The sequence below is a fragment of the Podospora anserina genome, chromosome 5 (assembly GCF_000226545.1).
Source record: "Podospora anserina S mat+ genomic DNA chromosome 5, supercontig 4".
Taxonomy (NCBI): Eukaryota; Fungi; Ascomycota; class Sordariomycetes; order Sordariales; family Podosporaceae; genus Podospora; species Podospora anserina.
Window position 1 is genome coordinate 405868 of NW_001914844.1, and position 16868 is coordinate 422735.

A 16868-nucleotide genomic window follows, 5' to 3' on the forward strand; every position below is an offset into this window, starting at 1 on the left:
GAAGAGCAGGAAGGCAATCGCAATCACGACGAGATGGTATGCAGGTCGAGTTCGAGAATCAAAACAGAGAGACAGTGGGGGGGCGAGTACTTTGAAGGCCGGCGGCGAGGAGAGCTTCATGCATTTCAAAGCTTCCCGCAGATTCCACGTTTGCTCAACTTTTTGGGGTTTCATTGGCGTCATTGGAGGGGTGCCCCGCCAAGCGGGTCTCAAACGGATCTAACCGGCGTTTGGCCGGCCTTCTGATTGGCCCCAACCACCGTCGGCGAATGTGTCACTCGCCTGGGCTCTGCCCCTGAAAGCTTCACCCAACCACAGCCTTGGTAGTGTAATCTGGGGGAAGACTGGAGTTCAGCCTTGCAGAGTCACTCCCACTCCTGCAGCCTGCAGGTATTAATCATATCTATTCAGATGAACCAAGAGGAGGGAGTCCCAGGGCATGGCGCAGCAACATCGTTGGTGGTGTGGTGTGGCACTTGTACAGCCGCCATATCACAGAAATGCACCCTGCCGATAATAATCATCATATCCTCTGTTTGTTCAAGCCAACCGCTTCCAACATTAGCACTATGGTAATTCATGTAAACAAGATGGCCAATGTTCAGAGCACCTCCCTGCTCCTTGCTGGCCATTGACCCTACTAATGGCGGCAACAAACCCCTCACACAGTTCAACGGTTGTTCCACTCAGACACACCCGACCCGGACGTTTTTACCACGTCCAAAAGTACCCATGTGATCCCCGAGCTTGTCCCGCTGAACTGTCGCTATTTTCCGCTTCAACAAATCATAGAAAATCAGGCTCGAAGGGGTGTAAACAAAGACCATGGAATGTGAGCCAAGCGCCAGATCCATACGACGCCGGAAAAAATATTTGTGCTCCAATCCCGTTAACCATCCTATGCCTGGTGTGTCCCATTCAACCTTCAGAATCCAGTGAGCCAACCCTCTGACGAGTAAAGCACAGGCCAAGATCGAAGTCGTCCGGGGTAAAAAAGAAACAAGACTGAAATATGCCGTAAAGTAAACACGAGACGCCCAACCGTATCCATGCCAGCCATAAACGAGGCATAAATCCTGAGCCAAGAGAAATAAGGTCAATCTCAGGACGATATGCTATGCGCGCCCCGCCTGCCTCACAAGGAAAAGAAAAAAATCCAAAACATGTCCGCCTCTAGGCCTCCTCGATGGGGTAGAGCTGGCTGCCCAAGAGCTTGTTCATGGAGAACATGTTGATCTTGTCCTGCCTGAAGACAGCCCTCAGCTTTTCGTCACAGTTAATGTTGCGTTTGTCGTTGGGGTCCTGGAGCTCGTTGGCTTTGATATGGTCCCAGAGCTTCTTGACCACCTGTGGGCGCGACAACTGTTTTATTCGTTAATGTGGGGGACGTACGAGGGGTAGCGGAAGCAAGGAACGTACCTGTGGCTCGCCACACACATCCGCAAGAGCCTCGCTGAGATTAAATGGCTTTTGAAAGCCTCCTCCGGCTTTTCTCTTTGGCTTTTCCTCGCCGTCCTCGACCTCGCTGTCATCATCGGACCTCACGCGTTTGGCGCTCTTATTCTTGGCAGCCTTGGCCTTGGGCTTTGCTTTTGGTTTCGTGGTGCCAGCTCCGCGCGTGACACGGGCTCTTGAAAGTGCGTTCTCTTGAGCCTGAAGTTCGGCGGCGAGGCGACGGTCAGCATCCTCACTGGAGCTCTCGCGCTTCACCTTTTTCTTGGCCGGCTGCAGCGAGACTTGGATCTCTCCATCCTCGCCTCCATCCTCGCCTCCATCCTCTGGAGAATAACCATTCGTTTCGGGAGGCGTTGCATCGGCATTGTTGGCGGATACGGCGTCGAAACGCGCTTCTATGAGCTTCTTGATTGCTTCCTAGTGGAGGGGCACAAAGTTAGAAACCAGTGCCAGCTTTTGCGCCGGGACCAGGAGTAAACGCACTTTCTGATCGCTCAGATCCTTCTCAATCGCAGCCTCTAGTCCTTGGCGAATCTTTTTCCTGGTAACTGTCTGGAGGTCGGCGGCGGCGAGGATGCCGTCAATGATTCGGCTGTACTCTGTGGTCTCCTCATCCGTCACTGGAAGCAAACGGGTCAGCAAAGAGAGCGGCATGGGGTGGAAAAGCTCCTGAATATTCGTACATGGTGCTGACATTGTGTCGGTGTCGCAAGGCGCATCAATTGATGCTTTGGAGGTTGGGGATGGAAGAATGGAAGAAGATCAGGTGCCGCGTGACGTGGTTTTGCCGAAAGGCCAGCGGCAGGCAGAGGAACGAGACGAAAAAGGCAGCGCTGAGATCTTGAGCTTGGATCAAAGGCAAACTGAGCTCTGCGATTGAGAGAGAGGCGCTGTGCTGTGGAGTGCGCGCTGTGTGTCGTCGTCGCGATGGGCCAGTGACAAGGCCAACGAGGGAAGGATTGTGTGTGTGGGTGGAGAAGATGTCTTTAGAGGCTGCTTGGTGGACCCTCTGGGGAAAATGAAGGCGCTGGGATGATGGGCGTCGGGGCGTCGGGACAAGTATACCTACTAGACAAAGGAAAGAGGAACAAAAAGGAACAGGGTAGCAAGAGTAAAAAGCAGACACAAGACAGAGCGAGAGAGAGAGAGAGGGGGGGGGGGGGGGGAGAGAGCAGCGAAAGACGACGTTTGCGCAAAAGTTAGTGAGGTATCAAACTTGATGGTGGCTCAGGGCGTTCAAGGCTGATGTGGTTGAAAACGTTCGCATGAGGCGCGTGGCTGGAAAGAAAAGGTGGGGAGCTCGGCCTTGCTGGCGTCGATCCCTGTCCGGCCTGGCCCGTCAGAGCCAATCAATTCCCCGAATTGCAACGGCAGTCAGAATCGCACCGCTTTGGTTGCAGCCGCACGTGACCTGCCCGGGCTCCGCCAACGACGACGTCGAAGCTGTTGGCCTAACGGTCAACCAGACCAGGTCTTGATTTTACAGTAATCTAAGATGCATCATATACTGGTATCATAGTCTGGGACCGTCACTTCTGGGGGGATGTATGGCAAAGGTACAGGGCTGCCCTCTAGGCTTTAACAACCACAGTATGATAACAGAAGGGCAGAAATCTGGTCATATCAAAGTCTTCTCTGGCTTTTGCTCACATCCCGGCTGACGTGCTTCTGCAAATCAATACCCGGCGCCGACAGACTCCAACTCGAGGCACTGAGTGGTGATCCAACCCAATCTCATGCGGGGTAATAGCATGCAGTTGCAATGTCCAGCACCATCTCTCGGTACTTGTTAATTAGCCCATCCATCACCAAGGTATAATGTCAGCAATCACTGCTCTTAAAACCACCATCCTTCCCTCATCTCCACTTGAAAATGGACCATCCCCAACATGACACCCCCCTCCTCCCCCCCGCTCTCCATCATCATCATCGGCGCCGGTTTCGCCGGCCTCACTGCCGCAATCGAATGCCACCGCAAAGGCCTCACCAACCTCGTCCTCTTCGAAAAATCCCCCTCCCTCTCCCCCCTAGGCGACATAATCTCCTTTGGCCAAAACTCCTCCCGCATCTTCACCAACTGGGGCAACCTCCCCGACCTCCTCTCCCCCATCATCCACAAAGCCGACCAAGTCCACTTCCACGACTCCTCCGGCCGTTTTGTGACAACCCAATCCTTCAAAGAAGAACACCTCGCCTGGGGTGAGAGAATAAACGGCCACAGAGGGGAAATCCACTCTTTAGTCTACTCCCACGCCCTCTCCCTCGGGATCCCCATCCGGTTGGGGGTGACAGTGACAAAATACTTTGAAACCCCGTCCCACGCAGGGGTTGTCACCTCCTCAGGGGAAGCTCACACCGCAGACCTCGTCATCGCAGCCGAAGGCGTCCGTTCCAAAGCCAGAACCCTCATCCTTGGGGAAGAAGACCACCCCCTCCCCTCAGGCTACGCCGTCTTCCGGTCTTGGTTCCCCACCCCCCTTTCTTTTTTTTCTTCCCCCTTAACATCCCACCTCGTCTCAAGAGGCGACACCCACAACGCCTGGATCGGCACCGACGTCCATTTTTTAGCGGCGAGCATCAAGAACGGCAAAGAAATCTCCTGGGTGTGCACCCACGTCGACACATCCGACATATCCGAATCATGGCAATTCCCCGGTTCGAAACCAGCCGCGCTTTCGCTCCTCCAAAACTGGGATCCGGTCGTGAAGGAACTGGTCAAGGCTACTCCCGAGGAGAGACTGTTTGACTATAAGCTTGTCTTTCGCGATCCCTTGCCTACGTTTGTCTCACCGGAGGGGAGGACGATACTTGTCGGGGACGCGGCGCACCCTTTTTTGCCGACGTCGATTCAGGGGGCGAGTCAGGCTATGGAGGATGGGGTGGTGCTGGCGGTTTGTCTTGATAGGATCAAGGGGGATGGGACAAAGGTGAAGGAGGCGGTGAGGGTGTGGGAGGGTTTGAGGTATGAGCGGGTGCATCGGGTGCAAAAGACTGGGGTTACGACGAGGGAGCAGTGGCATAAGGCGGATTGGGATGTCATTTGGAAGGAGCCGGAGGTGTTGCATTTGAAGCGGGAGGGGTGGATACTGGATTTTGATTCGGAGAGGGATGCTGAGGAGAGGTATGAGAGGGTGAGGGAGGGGTTGGTAAAGGAGGGGAGGTTGTGAGATAGATTTGGTTAGAATGTTAAATTTACCTGAGTTGGAGAAGTTAATGGGGAGTTGGAGAAAAAGTCGGTGACAGTAATGATGCAAAGACAGTCGCGGTCCATAGGGGCAGAACCATGGTTTATATACCAGGTCAAAAACACATCATTCAACCAGCCCCAGTACCCTCCACAACAACCTCGTGGTCAAGTGGTCAGGGTATTGGGGCTGTCCCCCGCCGGGGCTCACCGTAGCCCCGTAGCCCCGAGACGCCCACCGTTCGATTCTTGGTTAAAACCTCTGGGTTTTCGTAACCGGCCAACGTCGGTGAGCGTTTTGCCCTCTTTTCTTCTCACAGTCTATTATTGACTACCTCGGCAATCGACTTCATCAAGTTCATTATCTGATAATTGATTTTTATCTTCATCATCATGTTCATAACCAGTGGACTGGTCTCAAAGCCTTGGGTTCACAGGAACCTCGTACTATCTGATACAAGAACAGCTGCCAGTTCAATGCCAGGGCAGTCCGCGCAAAAGTCGCAGGCAACAAGAAAAAAACATCATTGATTAAACGACATAATATTTTGAACAGGCGACCCCATCCCAAACCTCAACGCTACACATAATCAACGCTCGCAACATGAATAAACCGGGTATCCCAAGGTCATGACCGTCAGCACCCAAAACAAAAACGAAAGAACGACCAAGACGAATGCAAGATGCTCCAAACCTTCCCTTACCAACCGTTCCCAACCCGAAACCAAAACGAAGACCCCGAAACTCATGCCCCATGCGAACCTACACAATTCTCCCCGCTGCCCCCATCCACTGCCTATCACTCGGCACAGAGTCCATCCTTTGATGATAATGATGCAACGTCTGCCCTTGCACCTCTGCCGTAGTCATCTGCACTGCCGCTGGCATAGGTAGATCCGGCAGATCATCCGGCATCAGCCTATTTGGCAACGGCACACTCGGCATCCCCATCCTGTCATTCACTTCATACTCCACGCTGACCTCTTCCGTCTGGATGATCTTCCCAGGCGGCGGCTCAAATTCATCCCCTGCCTCGACACTCCCAAAAGAATTCGTGCTCTGGTTCCTCGATCGTATCCTACTCCTGCTCCTCGACATGGAGCCCCGTATCGACGACCCCCTACTCCCACTGGGGTACCCATTCGGGTTAAACATCCCAGCACTGAACCCACTAAACCTCGACAGTCGTGACAACCTGATGACGGACCCTGACCTGCTCCCCGGCCGCCCAGAAGAACCTCCGACATTGGTTTCTTTGTTACTGCTGACTCGACTCGCCCGGCTCCAACTGGATTCATTGCGACGATGTCCCTGGGAGCTGATGACCGTCGAGCTGCGACCTGTGCCCTGCGCGTTGGAAGAACCGGTGTAAATATCGTGATAAAACTCTGCCGGGCCGGGCGGGGGGCCGTTGTGCTTGAGCAGAGCGCGGAGTATAGGAATCGAAGCGGCAACGATGGTGATTGCACCCTCGGCTGCGGCCAGAATGGCGAGCTGGGTCGTGGACTCGGTAAACGACGCGTCGGAGATGGAGGGAAGCTGTGTTATCTTGATGATGGAGGTGACGCCGGCAAAAACACCCATGCTCATGGCGACGAGGACGCCAAACTTCTCCTTCTTGTTCATGGTGAGCTTCCAGATGATCCTCCAGGGGAGCAAGGCGAGAACAATATCCATTGCGCCAGAGTAGACTGAAAGCATGTCAGCCAAACGTAAGTCCCTTCTTTTGGTGCAATCGGAGACTCGACTTACTGGCCGTAAAGATGTTATACCTAACCTGGTAATGCTTGGACCAGCAACTTCCCTCCAGATTTGGCTGCCAGATCTTTGCAATTGGCGTGCACTGCCCCCACGTGAGCGCAATCGCCACCCCGAGCGAGAGGTTAACCGTCACGATGATGAACCAGACCAGCCACTTCATCCATCCGTTTGATATGCGCAAGATGGTGATGGCAAACGAGGTCTTGCTCCAACAAGCGGCCAAGATGGAGAAGGTGCCGGCCAAGTTACAGTATAACAGATAGATGTTGAGGTTCTTGAAGTTGAAGAGCGAGAGTGACCGACCAAAACCGTAGGTGACAGAGACGGAGACGAAGGCACAAGACAAGGCAAGTGCTATCTGTGGCATTGTCAGATAGCTGCTGGGTAGGGGATAGGAAAGGACACCACTCACCCACGAAGCAATAAGAACATGATCATCCCACCACAACCCTCGATGCCTCAAAGACTTGGAGTACACCCTCAGTGCCAGAAAGGCCGCCGACAAGGCAGTCAAAAACCAAATGGTAAAGTTGATCTGGTGCCCATAATCCACCGTCTGCTTGACCTTGAACCCTGGCGTTTCCGCCTCACCCCGTGCTACCTTGGTCGAGCCATGCGTTGTCGTGGGCTCATGGGAATATGACGTCAAGTCGGTCGTCGTTATGGTGGCGGTAAAGTGCGACATCAGAGTCGCAGCACGCCAGCTTCGCAGAAGATGGCGCTGGCAACGGCGAGGACAGCAACAACAACAAACTACCCGACGACGGCGGTTCCGCTCAACGGCTGCCTCATCTGCCAGTGGGTGGGGTGCAAGGGGGGAACGATCAACAAGAGAAAGCCAGTCCGGGGAGAAAAATCTGGGGCAAGGCGGGATGGCTGCCCGAGATATTGGGTGAGCCGTTCATATCATGGATTCCCCGGACTCTCCCACAACCCGAGGACGGCGAACAAAAAACGAGACGATTGATGGCGATCCCACAGCAGCCGGACGATCGACACATGGTATGTAGCATACCATCACCCCCCGCCCCCCCAAAAAGTCCCCTTCTGTAGCTACCTTGACCCGATTCCTGCGTGATTTACGTAGCTGTTTGCAGGGTTGAGGACAAATGGAAGCAAAGATTGCAAATGACAAGGACAGGCGTCCCACCAAGCACGACACCAACTCCACAGGTGCGTATTCGCGGGCCGCCAATGCTGTGCGCGATGTTCCCCAGAAAGAAAGGGTGTGGTGGAGCACGGGGCATGGCGTGTAAGTGTCGGAGCTTGGACTCTCGTCTCACATTGCCCGTTTATTACCCCTGGATCTTTGGGGAGGCTCTGTTCTCGGACATCGTTGGAGGTGGATGACAGCGGGAACGTTAATGCAACGACAACGGCGGCGATCCAACGAGTGACAGTTCAACGTTTCGTCTTGGGATGAATCACACGCTGTAGGGCAACTGTGGTCGGTGATGAGCATCTGTGCTTTTTCCGTAAGCGTGGTGTCCAAATGGCTTGGCGTTCTGCGAGGTGTTCACGCACAGGCCATTAATTAGTGAGGTCTTGGATGCAGCACGACCAATTGGGATTTTGCTGCGACGAATTCTCGACGGCTTGTGCATCGTGTGCATACCGAACACGATGTTTAATGAAGGATTGCAATCTTGCGCATAAGGGGGGATATTTTGGACTGTGTAGTGGAGGTTGGTTATCGTATCTCAGGCGGGCAGCTGCCAACCGGCTGTTGACTTGACTGGATTAGTCGAGTTGATCTCTCGAGGTCTTCAACGTCGTGATATCTCGTGGCCTGTGTGATGTTGCTTGGAAAATAGACCACGGAAAATGAAAACGACAGTGTAGAAATATTCAAGAGCAGATGTGTGTGCGGAAAGTTCCGCTCCATACAGCCGACCCAACCATGGACTGCTGCCTATCTGAAAGCTTGAAGTTGGGAAGGAGTTCTCAACCTCTCAGGCAGGCACGCTCGTACAAACGCACAAACCACATTTATTTTCAACTAATAAGCTTTGGACGTTTTGTTCAGGTTTGGATTGTCTTTTCATGATCTCCCCGCTTACGAAATAGACCACAATTGGCGAACCAAGCTCACCCAAGTTTCGGCACAGATCCGGGATCCGGACAGGCAACTATATGCAAGCAATTATCAGCCCCATTTGCTATGAATCTATTTCTTCCTGGACTCATTTGCCGGTACTCCCCAGTGCCGAGAAGCAATGCGGCAGCAGCCATGCCGACCAACTTATCCATCAATCAGATGACTGGCCTTGGAGTACCGGCTCCAAGTTAGACGACCTCTCTATATTGACCTCCAAAATAGACAAGATCAGCCAAAAATTTCAAATGAATCCAGCACACCTCCAGCGGCGACATCACCAAACTTTGCCCCCTTGGCCATGACATTTAGCCATGCCTTCCGACTCTTTCATTCTTGTCGTTGTTGACATCGACAACCACAGAGACTGAGTCGCGGCACCTCCAACATGCACATACGTTTCCTTGCAGCCGTGGCGCTGACAGCGTCGACGGCAAGCGCCCTGCTACGCTTCTCATGCTCGCAGCTCGTGGTTGAGCGACTTGACCCGTGAGCCCCTCGTTTCGTTGAATACCTAGCGATCCCAGACTGACCACGAATCTGTGCCCCTTAGCTTGGTCAATCCTGGAATGGCTCCATCTCCACATCTTCACCAAATCGTCGGAGGCGTATGTTGGTCCTGATATCAACCCTCGAATAAAAGCAAAGACTGACTGGTTGGTAGAATGCATTCAACGTCACGATGGATCCAGCAACACCACCTCCCTCTCAGGCGACATGCACCACTTGCACCTTCGCCGACGACTTTTCCAATTACTGGACAGCCATCCTCTACTTCCGTGCTCGGAATGGGTCGTTTATTCGGGTGCCGCAAAAGCCAAATATGGGGTTTGAAGCTGCCAATGGTGGCATGACGGTCTATTACACGCCCTTCTTCACTGGCCGTGGGGGGCCGGGCACCGTCACGGCTTTCAGACCTGGTTTCCGAATGCTGATCGGCAAACAAGAATACCGCACCCGCGAAGAAGCCTCGAGATTCCGACAACTTACATACACATGTCTGCAAAACATTCTGACCCGCACTGGAGAGACGCTCGATATGCCCAAGCGGCCTTGCCCGGCAGGAATCATGTCAAATGTCCGATTTCCAACTTGCTGGGATGGCAAGAATCTCGACACGCCCGACCACATGGCACATGTTGCCTACCCTGCATCTGGTACCTTCGAGAACAATGGCCCATGCCCGGCATCTCACCCCGTCAAGATTCCACAGCTCTTCTTTGAAGTTATTTGGGACACATCCAAGTTCAATGCAAAGGACCTATGGCCCGAAGATGGCAGCCAGCCATTTGTCTGGAGCCAGGGCGACGAGACTGGGTTCGGAAATCACGGTGATTATGTTTTTGGCTGGAAAGACAATGCTTTGCAAATTGCCATGGACTCCAATTGCGATAGGTGCCCACAGCTCAAGTCTCAGAGCTTAGCCACGGGAAACAAATGCATAGGCCCTCTCCATGTGCGCGAGAAGATTGATGGCTGTAAGCTTCTACCTCTCTTCCAGTCCCAGAATGACGTTGCACGGGCAATGCTGACCATGTCTGTAGGGTTGGATGCTATTCCTGGGCTGACGCCTGACCTCAAGTATCGGAACTAAGTGTAAAAAGACCATAACAAAGATGTTGCGGCCTGGTACTAAGTACAGAAGCACGGGGCTTCCTTTGTTTGGACAATCTCACAAGGGCTTAGTGGGGGGTTCTTTGACTCCAGCTCAAGGACATTCTGGGTGGTGCCTCCAGTTGGATTGTTTCAGCTCGCCACCATTGCAGATGAACATGGTTCTTCCGGACTGTAATTGTTCGGTACAGTCCTCATCTAGTGAATATTTGTATTAAAACGAAGCAAATCACGATATCAGTTGGTTTTCAGACCACAAGCCTCTTTACCACTCTTTTTCACTCTGGAAGTGACCCCCTTTACAACAATGGCTTCTACCTCAAAGCCCACCAACGCGGCCGTGCCTGTCTGGATAAGGCTGTACAACACCATTCTGCTTATTAACCGCGATGACGCATCCGTCAAGCCTGTTGAATGTTTTCTGTTACACACTGTAGCAGATATCAACTATGAACAGCTCGAGAACCGGACAAGAACCCTTACCCAAGTCTTTTGCACGCCTCAAGAATTGGATGAACCGACAGCTTGGCTATGATCCCATCCTGCACAAGCTCTTTGTCATTCAGAATGGCGAGGAGAAGGATCTGGAATATAGATCTGACTGGGAACAACTACTGATTCAGATTGCTTGCAGCGAAGAAGATGATCGATATGTCGAGATGGAATTTCGACCTGATTTGGAAGATCTCCCCAATGATCTTTGGAGAATTGGAGGGAGTGATAAGCCACCCGTCACAGACGAGCCCTCTTCCTCCCTCGAGCCATCCAATACTATCGAGGAGGAAGAATACAACAGAGCGGTCTTGTCAGCAGTAACACCACCCTCCAAGGAGTCTTTTGAGGAACCTGACCAGCCGAATTTCTCAGACTGGGATGACTTTCCTGAGATGGCTCTTGAGCTTGACTTCATCACAGAGAGCGAGTACTGGGACATGAAGTTCCGTCAGCGCCACGCCAAATATCCTACCGGTCTTCCTAAGCCGGGGTTTCTGTCTAAGAGAGAGTATACCCACGAGGTCATCAGTCCTTGGTATTTTCTTCCCGACAGGTTCTTTGAAAACACCCCGCCCAGCTCCCCGAGAAGCGTTACCACGAGCATTGTGTCTGCTACCGAAACATTCAATATCGCAACCACTGAATCACCGATTATCTCGAGCCCTCGTGCCTCTCCCGAGAAACATGACGAAAAGGCTGAGCCAAATGTGGACAGTTACCAGATCACTACCACCGAGGATCCGGATTACGGCGCAAACTACCGTGATATCATTGATGACAGCCTCGGGGCCTATAATGATGGCGATACGGAACGCGAATGGAACTCTTGTCTTGAATTCTTCGGCGTCCATGCGGAGGAGTACAGGAGACAGCTCGCCATCAAGGCGTCCTCGGCCACTCACAGCACCCGTGTTCCCGTCAAAAAGCTTCCCGGCATGACTGTTGGTTTGTTCGACTACCAGCTCATGGGCGTCTACAATCTCCTTAATTTTGTTCTGAATGATGTCAGGGGTGGGTTTCTGGCGGATGAGCAAGGTTTGGGAAAGACACAAGAGATGTTTGGTGTTCTCCTTCTGGCTCACAACCTTCGGCGATGTAAGGCTGATGTTACTGAGTTTTGGAGTCCATCGGCCAAGGGGAAAGCTGTCAAGAAAGGACCGGCTAACAAACATAACGCCAAGAACTCAAAAGATGCTCGATCCTGCCTTTATGATCAGAAATGGGGGTTCAAATGCTATTGCTACAACGAACTTACCAGAAACCTGGCCGATCGTCTTCCCGATGGACCCAATGTCATTATTGCGCCGGCAACAAACTGCGGACCCATGGTCAAGGACGCGAAGACCAAACTGGACGGCAAGGTCATCAGAGTCCGTGGTTACGGCACTGACATTCACATGACTGACAAGGAATCCAAGTTGACCTCTGCCGAGCTCGCGTCTCTGCGGAGTGGTAATGCCACAGCCCAGAGCGACTTTGTCATTGTCGTCTCTCCGGAGTCAATCCACAAGCTGGGAGCCGAGTTCGCCAAGAGCAAGACCACCTTCACTCCCGGAATCGTCATGCTGGACGAGTTTCACCAATACGCTGCCTCCTCTGGCGAGGTCAACCGCGTCACTGCCTGGCTCAAGCATCTTAGGATTTCCAGTATCAATAACAAGCGACTCATTCCTCTGGTTTATTTTGTGTCTGGCACACCCTTCGAGAACTCCCCCTCCGACCTCCGCTCTGCCCTTGAAGTCCTCGAACGACCTCAAATCTGGAGCAAACCCAACCACCCCTTATCATCCGCCACCGTCGCCCACCTCGACGAGTGCATCAAACTCTTCGACTCCTACACTACCTCCACCACCCAAGGATCTCCCTTTACCCAAACCAAAATCAACGAATACTACCACCGCCTCGACAAGCTCCTCACCCAACTGATGGTCCGCCGCCTAGCAACCGACACCTTCCAATCCACCAAACTAACCTACCTCGGCAAACTCAAAGTCAACATCATCGACCACACCCTTCCCTCATGCCACATCCCCCCCCTCCAATCCCTCGCCTCCACCACCATCCCCCCCACCGCAAACCTCAAACCCCCCACCACCGGCCCAGACCTCCTACTCAAACTCCGGTTATGCGGAACCTTCCCCTCCATCGCCAGCACCACAACAAATTTCACCTTTTCCCCCGAGGAGGTATCCACCTTCCTCACCACCGCCTCCGGCAACCCCTCCAAAACACCCTACTTCCCTCACCTCCCCTCCTTCACCCTCCTCTCCCCAAAGCTCGCCACCATCTCCTCCATCATCACCCAGATGGTCAACGACAAGACAAAAATCCCAGGGGAGCCCTCCTCCTGCAAAAAGCTGGTTTTATTCTCCCCCCTCGAGGCAGAATCGCTTCTGCTGTTTCTGTGGCTTACTAACCCTGAGCCGGAAGGGGTGAAGCCGGTTTATGTTCATGGGAATATGACTAGTCTGGAGAGGCAGAGGGTGATTGACAAGTTTTTGGAGGTGGGGAACGCGGCGCCGAATGTGCTGGTTGCGCCGACGGGGGTTTGTGGGACAGGGTTTAATCTGCAGAGGGCGGGGTATTTGGTTTTGACGGGGCCGACGTGGACGAGGAGGGAGGGGAGGCAGGTTTTTGGGCGGGTGCATAGGGTTGGGCAGAGGGGGGTGGTGAAGTTGTGGGAGTTGAGGGGGGGGTGGAATCCGGGGGAGAGGGTAGTTTTGGGGTTCGGAGGTGGGTTGGAGGTTGGGAATGGGTTTGTTGAGGGGGTGGGGAAAGGTGAGGGGGAGGAGGACAAGAAAAAGGGGGAGGAGGACGAGGATGAAGGGAAGGGTAAGGAGGTGGGGTGATTTGTTTTCTTTTTTGCACGTTTTGAAATTCGTTGATAGGAGTTTAGGGGCAAGGTAGGTAGTTAGCATGCTCTGGAGCATGGTGTACAATGTATTTGGTGTGTTTTCCTTGAAAGCTTGTCTTTTGTGAATCTTGCACCTATTGCTTGGCTTGTGATGACGTATCTGGTGGCCTGACCAAACTATACCTACCGAATAGAAAGGCCAGACACCCGAGAGGTCATATTCCCCGGTTGAATCCAAGTGTAGCCATTGAGAGATGTCACTACATCTGACTCTCATTTGCATTCCTATCATCACCGCTGCCTGCAGGCCCGTAGACAGTCAACCTAATACCAAAACAAACTCCGACCAACCCAATCCTGGCTTCTTACAAACCATACAGAAACGCTTGCCCAGAAAAGTCTAGCATATCCGCTCCCAGCAAATACTCATAGCCGACCCGCTGACTTTGAACTAGGTCTGTTGTTTACCACAACACGCCAAGACTCAGGGGTTGATCACAAACCTCAAAACAAACCGGTGGTTACTCGCACACAAGAGCATTCATTGCTCAGGGCTACCAGTTATACTTTTGCCATGTGTTGTGTATTTAATTATTGCTAGATCTCACACGAAAGGTCTTTTCTTCCCAACAACTTCTCATCACAACTTGAGCCCCTGGACCCCGGGGAGAGAGAGAGACCAACTCATCACAGTTGCTCCTGATGACAACTTGCGGTCTGTGTCTGGTAGCGGGTGCATAGATATTTTGCCGTCCGATCTCACGGTCAGTATTGTTATGGCTTCGACAACAAGCTCTTTTTCGACTTGCTCTTGTGATCCGAACTGTGGGCAGCTTGGGGGATGCTCTGATGTCGAGACAACGATGGCAGTGGAACATCACGGATTATCAGGCTAACCGACTTTTCTTTAATGCCTGAGTAGTAGCATTCGTCTTCTCCTACACTTTTCTAGGCTTTATTCATGATGCGCCAGCAGGCTTCCAGTCTCTTGTTTACGTAGGAAGCATCAACACCGGGCAATGGGAGCAAAAATACTTTTCCACCCGAAATCTCTAGACCCTATCATCTGATTCCTAAACACAATTCCAGTTATTGCTCTTGCAATCCTAGCTCTTGCTGGTTAGGTCACGCTCTGATGTCGTCGTCAACGCCGACAGCCAGTAAAACCTCATCGATTATTGAGCTATCGGAGTTTTCTGTTCACTTCAGGAGCAACTATTGTCTTATTTTATTTATCAACCGTCCAGAGCAGCCAGCAAGACCACATCAATTATGGAGCAAGTAGACTTGTTCAGGAAGCAACTATTGTCTTATCTCCCAGGCCCGCTATTCACCGGCTCCCAATAATTGACGACGTCGTCATGGGTGGAATCTTGTCCTCCTGGTCGAGGATGCGATGCTTTTACTTTTCCCGCCCTCTCCCTCTTTTGTCCCCTCACACTCAACAACCTCCAGAGCCCTCTCCTTCTGATATCCAACATTATCCAGAGCAACGTTGGGCAGCGGGCAAACTCTCCAACACCCCCAACACCTCCAAGACCTCCAACACCACCAATCACCAGCAAAATGCCTTCCCCTACATCATCCCACAGCCCCGGCTCAAACCATTCCGGCCACGGTTCAACCTGGTTCCCGACCGCCGGCTTCACCTGGAAGAACAGCAGCGAGTCTTCCAAACTCAAGGTCCTCCGCACCACCGAGCGGAACAGCACCCTCGTCCGCGCGGTCGGGACAGCTGCTCGTCACCACTTTCAAGGATCTTGCTCGGATGAGGCTCGACTCGCCTGCGCGAGAGCACATCCTGGATTTTCTCTCTCGTGCTCGCGAGGGTTGCCGCTTGGGCAGGGAGTTGTCTGAGAACATGTGGTAGGTCATTCTCCAAGCTACGAAAGCGCAATGTACTAAGTCTTTTGGACTTTGCAGGATCGAGTCTGGGTGAGTATCTTCGCAGGACCTCCAAGACTCAGCAGGATGGTATGTCAATCAAAAAAATGGCTTTACACGACTGTTTCCGTGGAGATATTTCACTGACATATGTTCTTTGTTACCTCCCTCTATAGCTGAGAAGTCCGACATTCCCGAGCTTGCCCAGGCTGCTGATGGTCTGCTCAAGGCTTGTAACGAGGATGGCAATGAGTGGGAGTGAGCTTTGCTCGAGATGATGGCCTACCTGAATGAGTTGCTTGGGGAGGTTTCAGACTGAGTTTGTTGACTCTTTCTAGAAAAGGTGTCACGGGGGCGGCTTAGGTAGGCCGATGGTTTCATTCTCAGGCGTTAGTGGTCAATCGATTCAGGGATTCTTTTTTTTCTTCTTCTAAAAGTTTGATGTCGCTGCACATGATCATATATCAAAACCTTTGTGTCTTTCCTGTCCTTTCCTGTAAGCCTCAATTGCTGTGAGATGGGAAGTGATTATACAGCCTGAACATGATTACACCAATTATAAACTTCAGACACATTTAGACCCGTTTGTATTGGCAAAACTACATCACAGAAACAGTCAGCTCCTCACTTCGAGTCCTTTGAACCGGGCTTCGCACCTCACGAGGAACGGACAACCATACTTCCCGCTCACCCCCTTGGGTCTGTCCGGGATCTTGCCCATTACAAGTGCCTCTTTTGCTTTGATATTCTGCTTGGATCGACATGATGGTACTCTTGCCAATCACTTCTGGCACAGACACTTGGAGCCCTTGGTCGTTTACATCAACAGAACTTTCATCCCTAACGGTTATCTTTTAAATAAGATAAATATTTGGATTAATGAAGAGGTTCGCTTAGATGGGTAAAGATAGTTGCTTGGATTAAGAAGCCGATACTATCAAAGTTGATATCCACCATTCAATACGATGTGGCGTGTTTGGTATCTTCTGTTATTTTGAGTCTCTCGCCGCGTTACTCCTAACTTCAGCACAAAATAACCTGACAACAAGTCATCATCCCCTCTTGACCTGCGAAGGCTTATTTGTTCCATGATCTCTTTGGGTGTTTCTTAGATAATTAAATGCGCCCTAGCTCTTCTAAAATGACATCGCATTGTTTATAGATTGGTTTTCCCATTGTTCGTTTACCTTGCTGCCAGGCTTATATTGCACATGCTATATCACTGACACATTTGGCCCACACCCGGTGTTTCCGATTATTATTTCTCCTCTTTGATATATATATTTTCAACCTTGAAAATCACACTGTTTTACCAGGTGAGTGACTATCAGGCATTACGGAAACCTCTTTTGTATTTTTTCTCTTTATTTGTTTACACCCTCCAAGTGTCATATTAGACACTTAGGGACATGAACGACACCCACAAAAGCTAACGATGCTGAGTTATCTTTATGACTACCTGGATTTCAATCAGTTCGCCTAAGGCTCTGGCGTTTATCGAATGTATAACCCACATTCGATATTCC

The 16868-nt window shown here is 51.9% G+C and overlaps 5 protein-coding genes across 5 annotated transcripts; 3 read left to right on the plus strand and 2 right to left on the minus strand.

Annotated features, from left to right (window-relative positions):
• Positions 1 to 1173: 1173 nt before the first annotated feature.
• On the minus strand, positions 1174 to 2151 carry PODANS_5_4270 (uncharacterized protein; the record flags this gene model as incomplete). Its single annotated transcript, XM_001904943.1, has 4 exons — positions 1174 to 1362; positions 1420 to 1872; positions 1939 to 2075; positions 2139 to 2151. 4 exons carry the CDS (start codon positions 2149 to 2151, stop codon positions 1174 to 1176), a joined length of 792 nt encoding a protein of 263 aa, XP_001904978.1.
• Positions 2152 to 3344: 1193 nt separating this feature from the next.
• PODANS_5_4280 (uncharacterized protein) lies at positions 3345 to 4622 on the plus strand (the record flags this gene model as incomplete). Its single annotated transcript, XM_001904944.1, has 1 exon — positions 3345 to 4622. One exon carries the CDS (start codon positions 3345 to 3347, stop codon positions 4620 to 4622), a length of 1278 nt encoding a protein of 425 aa, XP_001904979.1.
• Positions 4623 to 5401: 779 nt separating this feature from the next.
• Positions 5402 to 7085, minus strand: PODANS_5_4290 (uncharacterized protein; the record flags this gene model as incomplete). Its single annotated transcript, XM_001904945.1, has 2 exons — positions 5402 to 6330; positions 6392 to 7085. The coding sequence occupies 2 exons, from the start codon at positions 7083 to 7085 to the stop codon at positions 5402 to 5404; spliced, it is 1623 nt and encodes a 540-aa protein (XP_001904980.1).
• Positions 7086 to 8883: 1798 nt separating this feature from the next.
• On the plus strand, positions 8884 to 10089 carry PODANS_5_4300 (uncharacterized protein; the record flags this gene model as incomplete). The annotated part of the gene is made up of 3 exons (XM_001904946.1): positions 8884 to 8967; positions 9023 to 9103; positions 9160 to 10089. 3 exons carry the CDS (start codon positions 8884 to 8886, stop codon positions 10087 to 10089), a joined length of 1095 nt encoding a protein of 364 aa, XP_001904981.1.
• A 469-nt stretch (positions 10090 to 10558) lies between these two features.
• On the plus strand, positions 10559 to 13453 carry PODANS_5_4310 (uncharacterized protein; the record flags this gene model as incomplete). The annotated part of the gene is made up of 1 exon (XM_001904947.1): positions 10559 to 13453. The coding sequence occupies one exon, from the start codon at positions 10559 to 10561 to the stop codon at positions 13451 to 13453; it is 2895 nt and encodes a 964-aa protein (XP_001904982.1).
• Positions 13454 to 16868: the final 3415 nt, after the last annotated feature.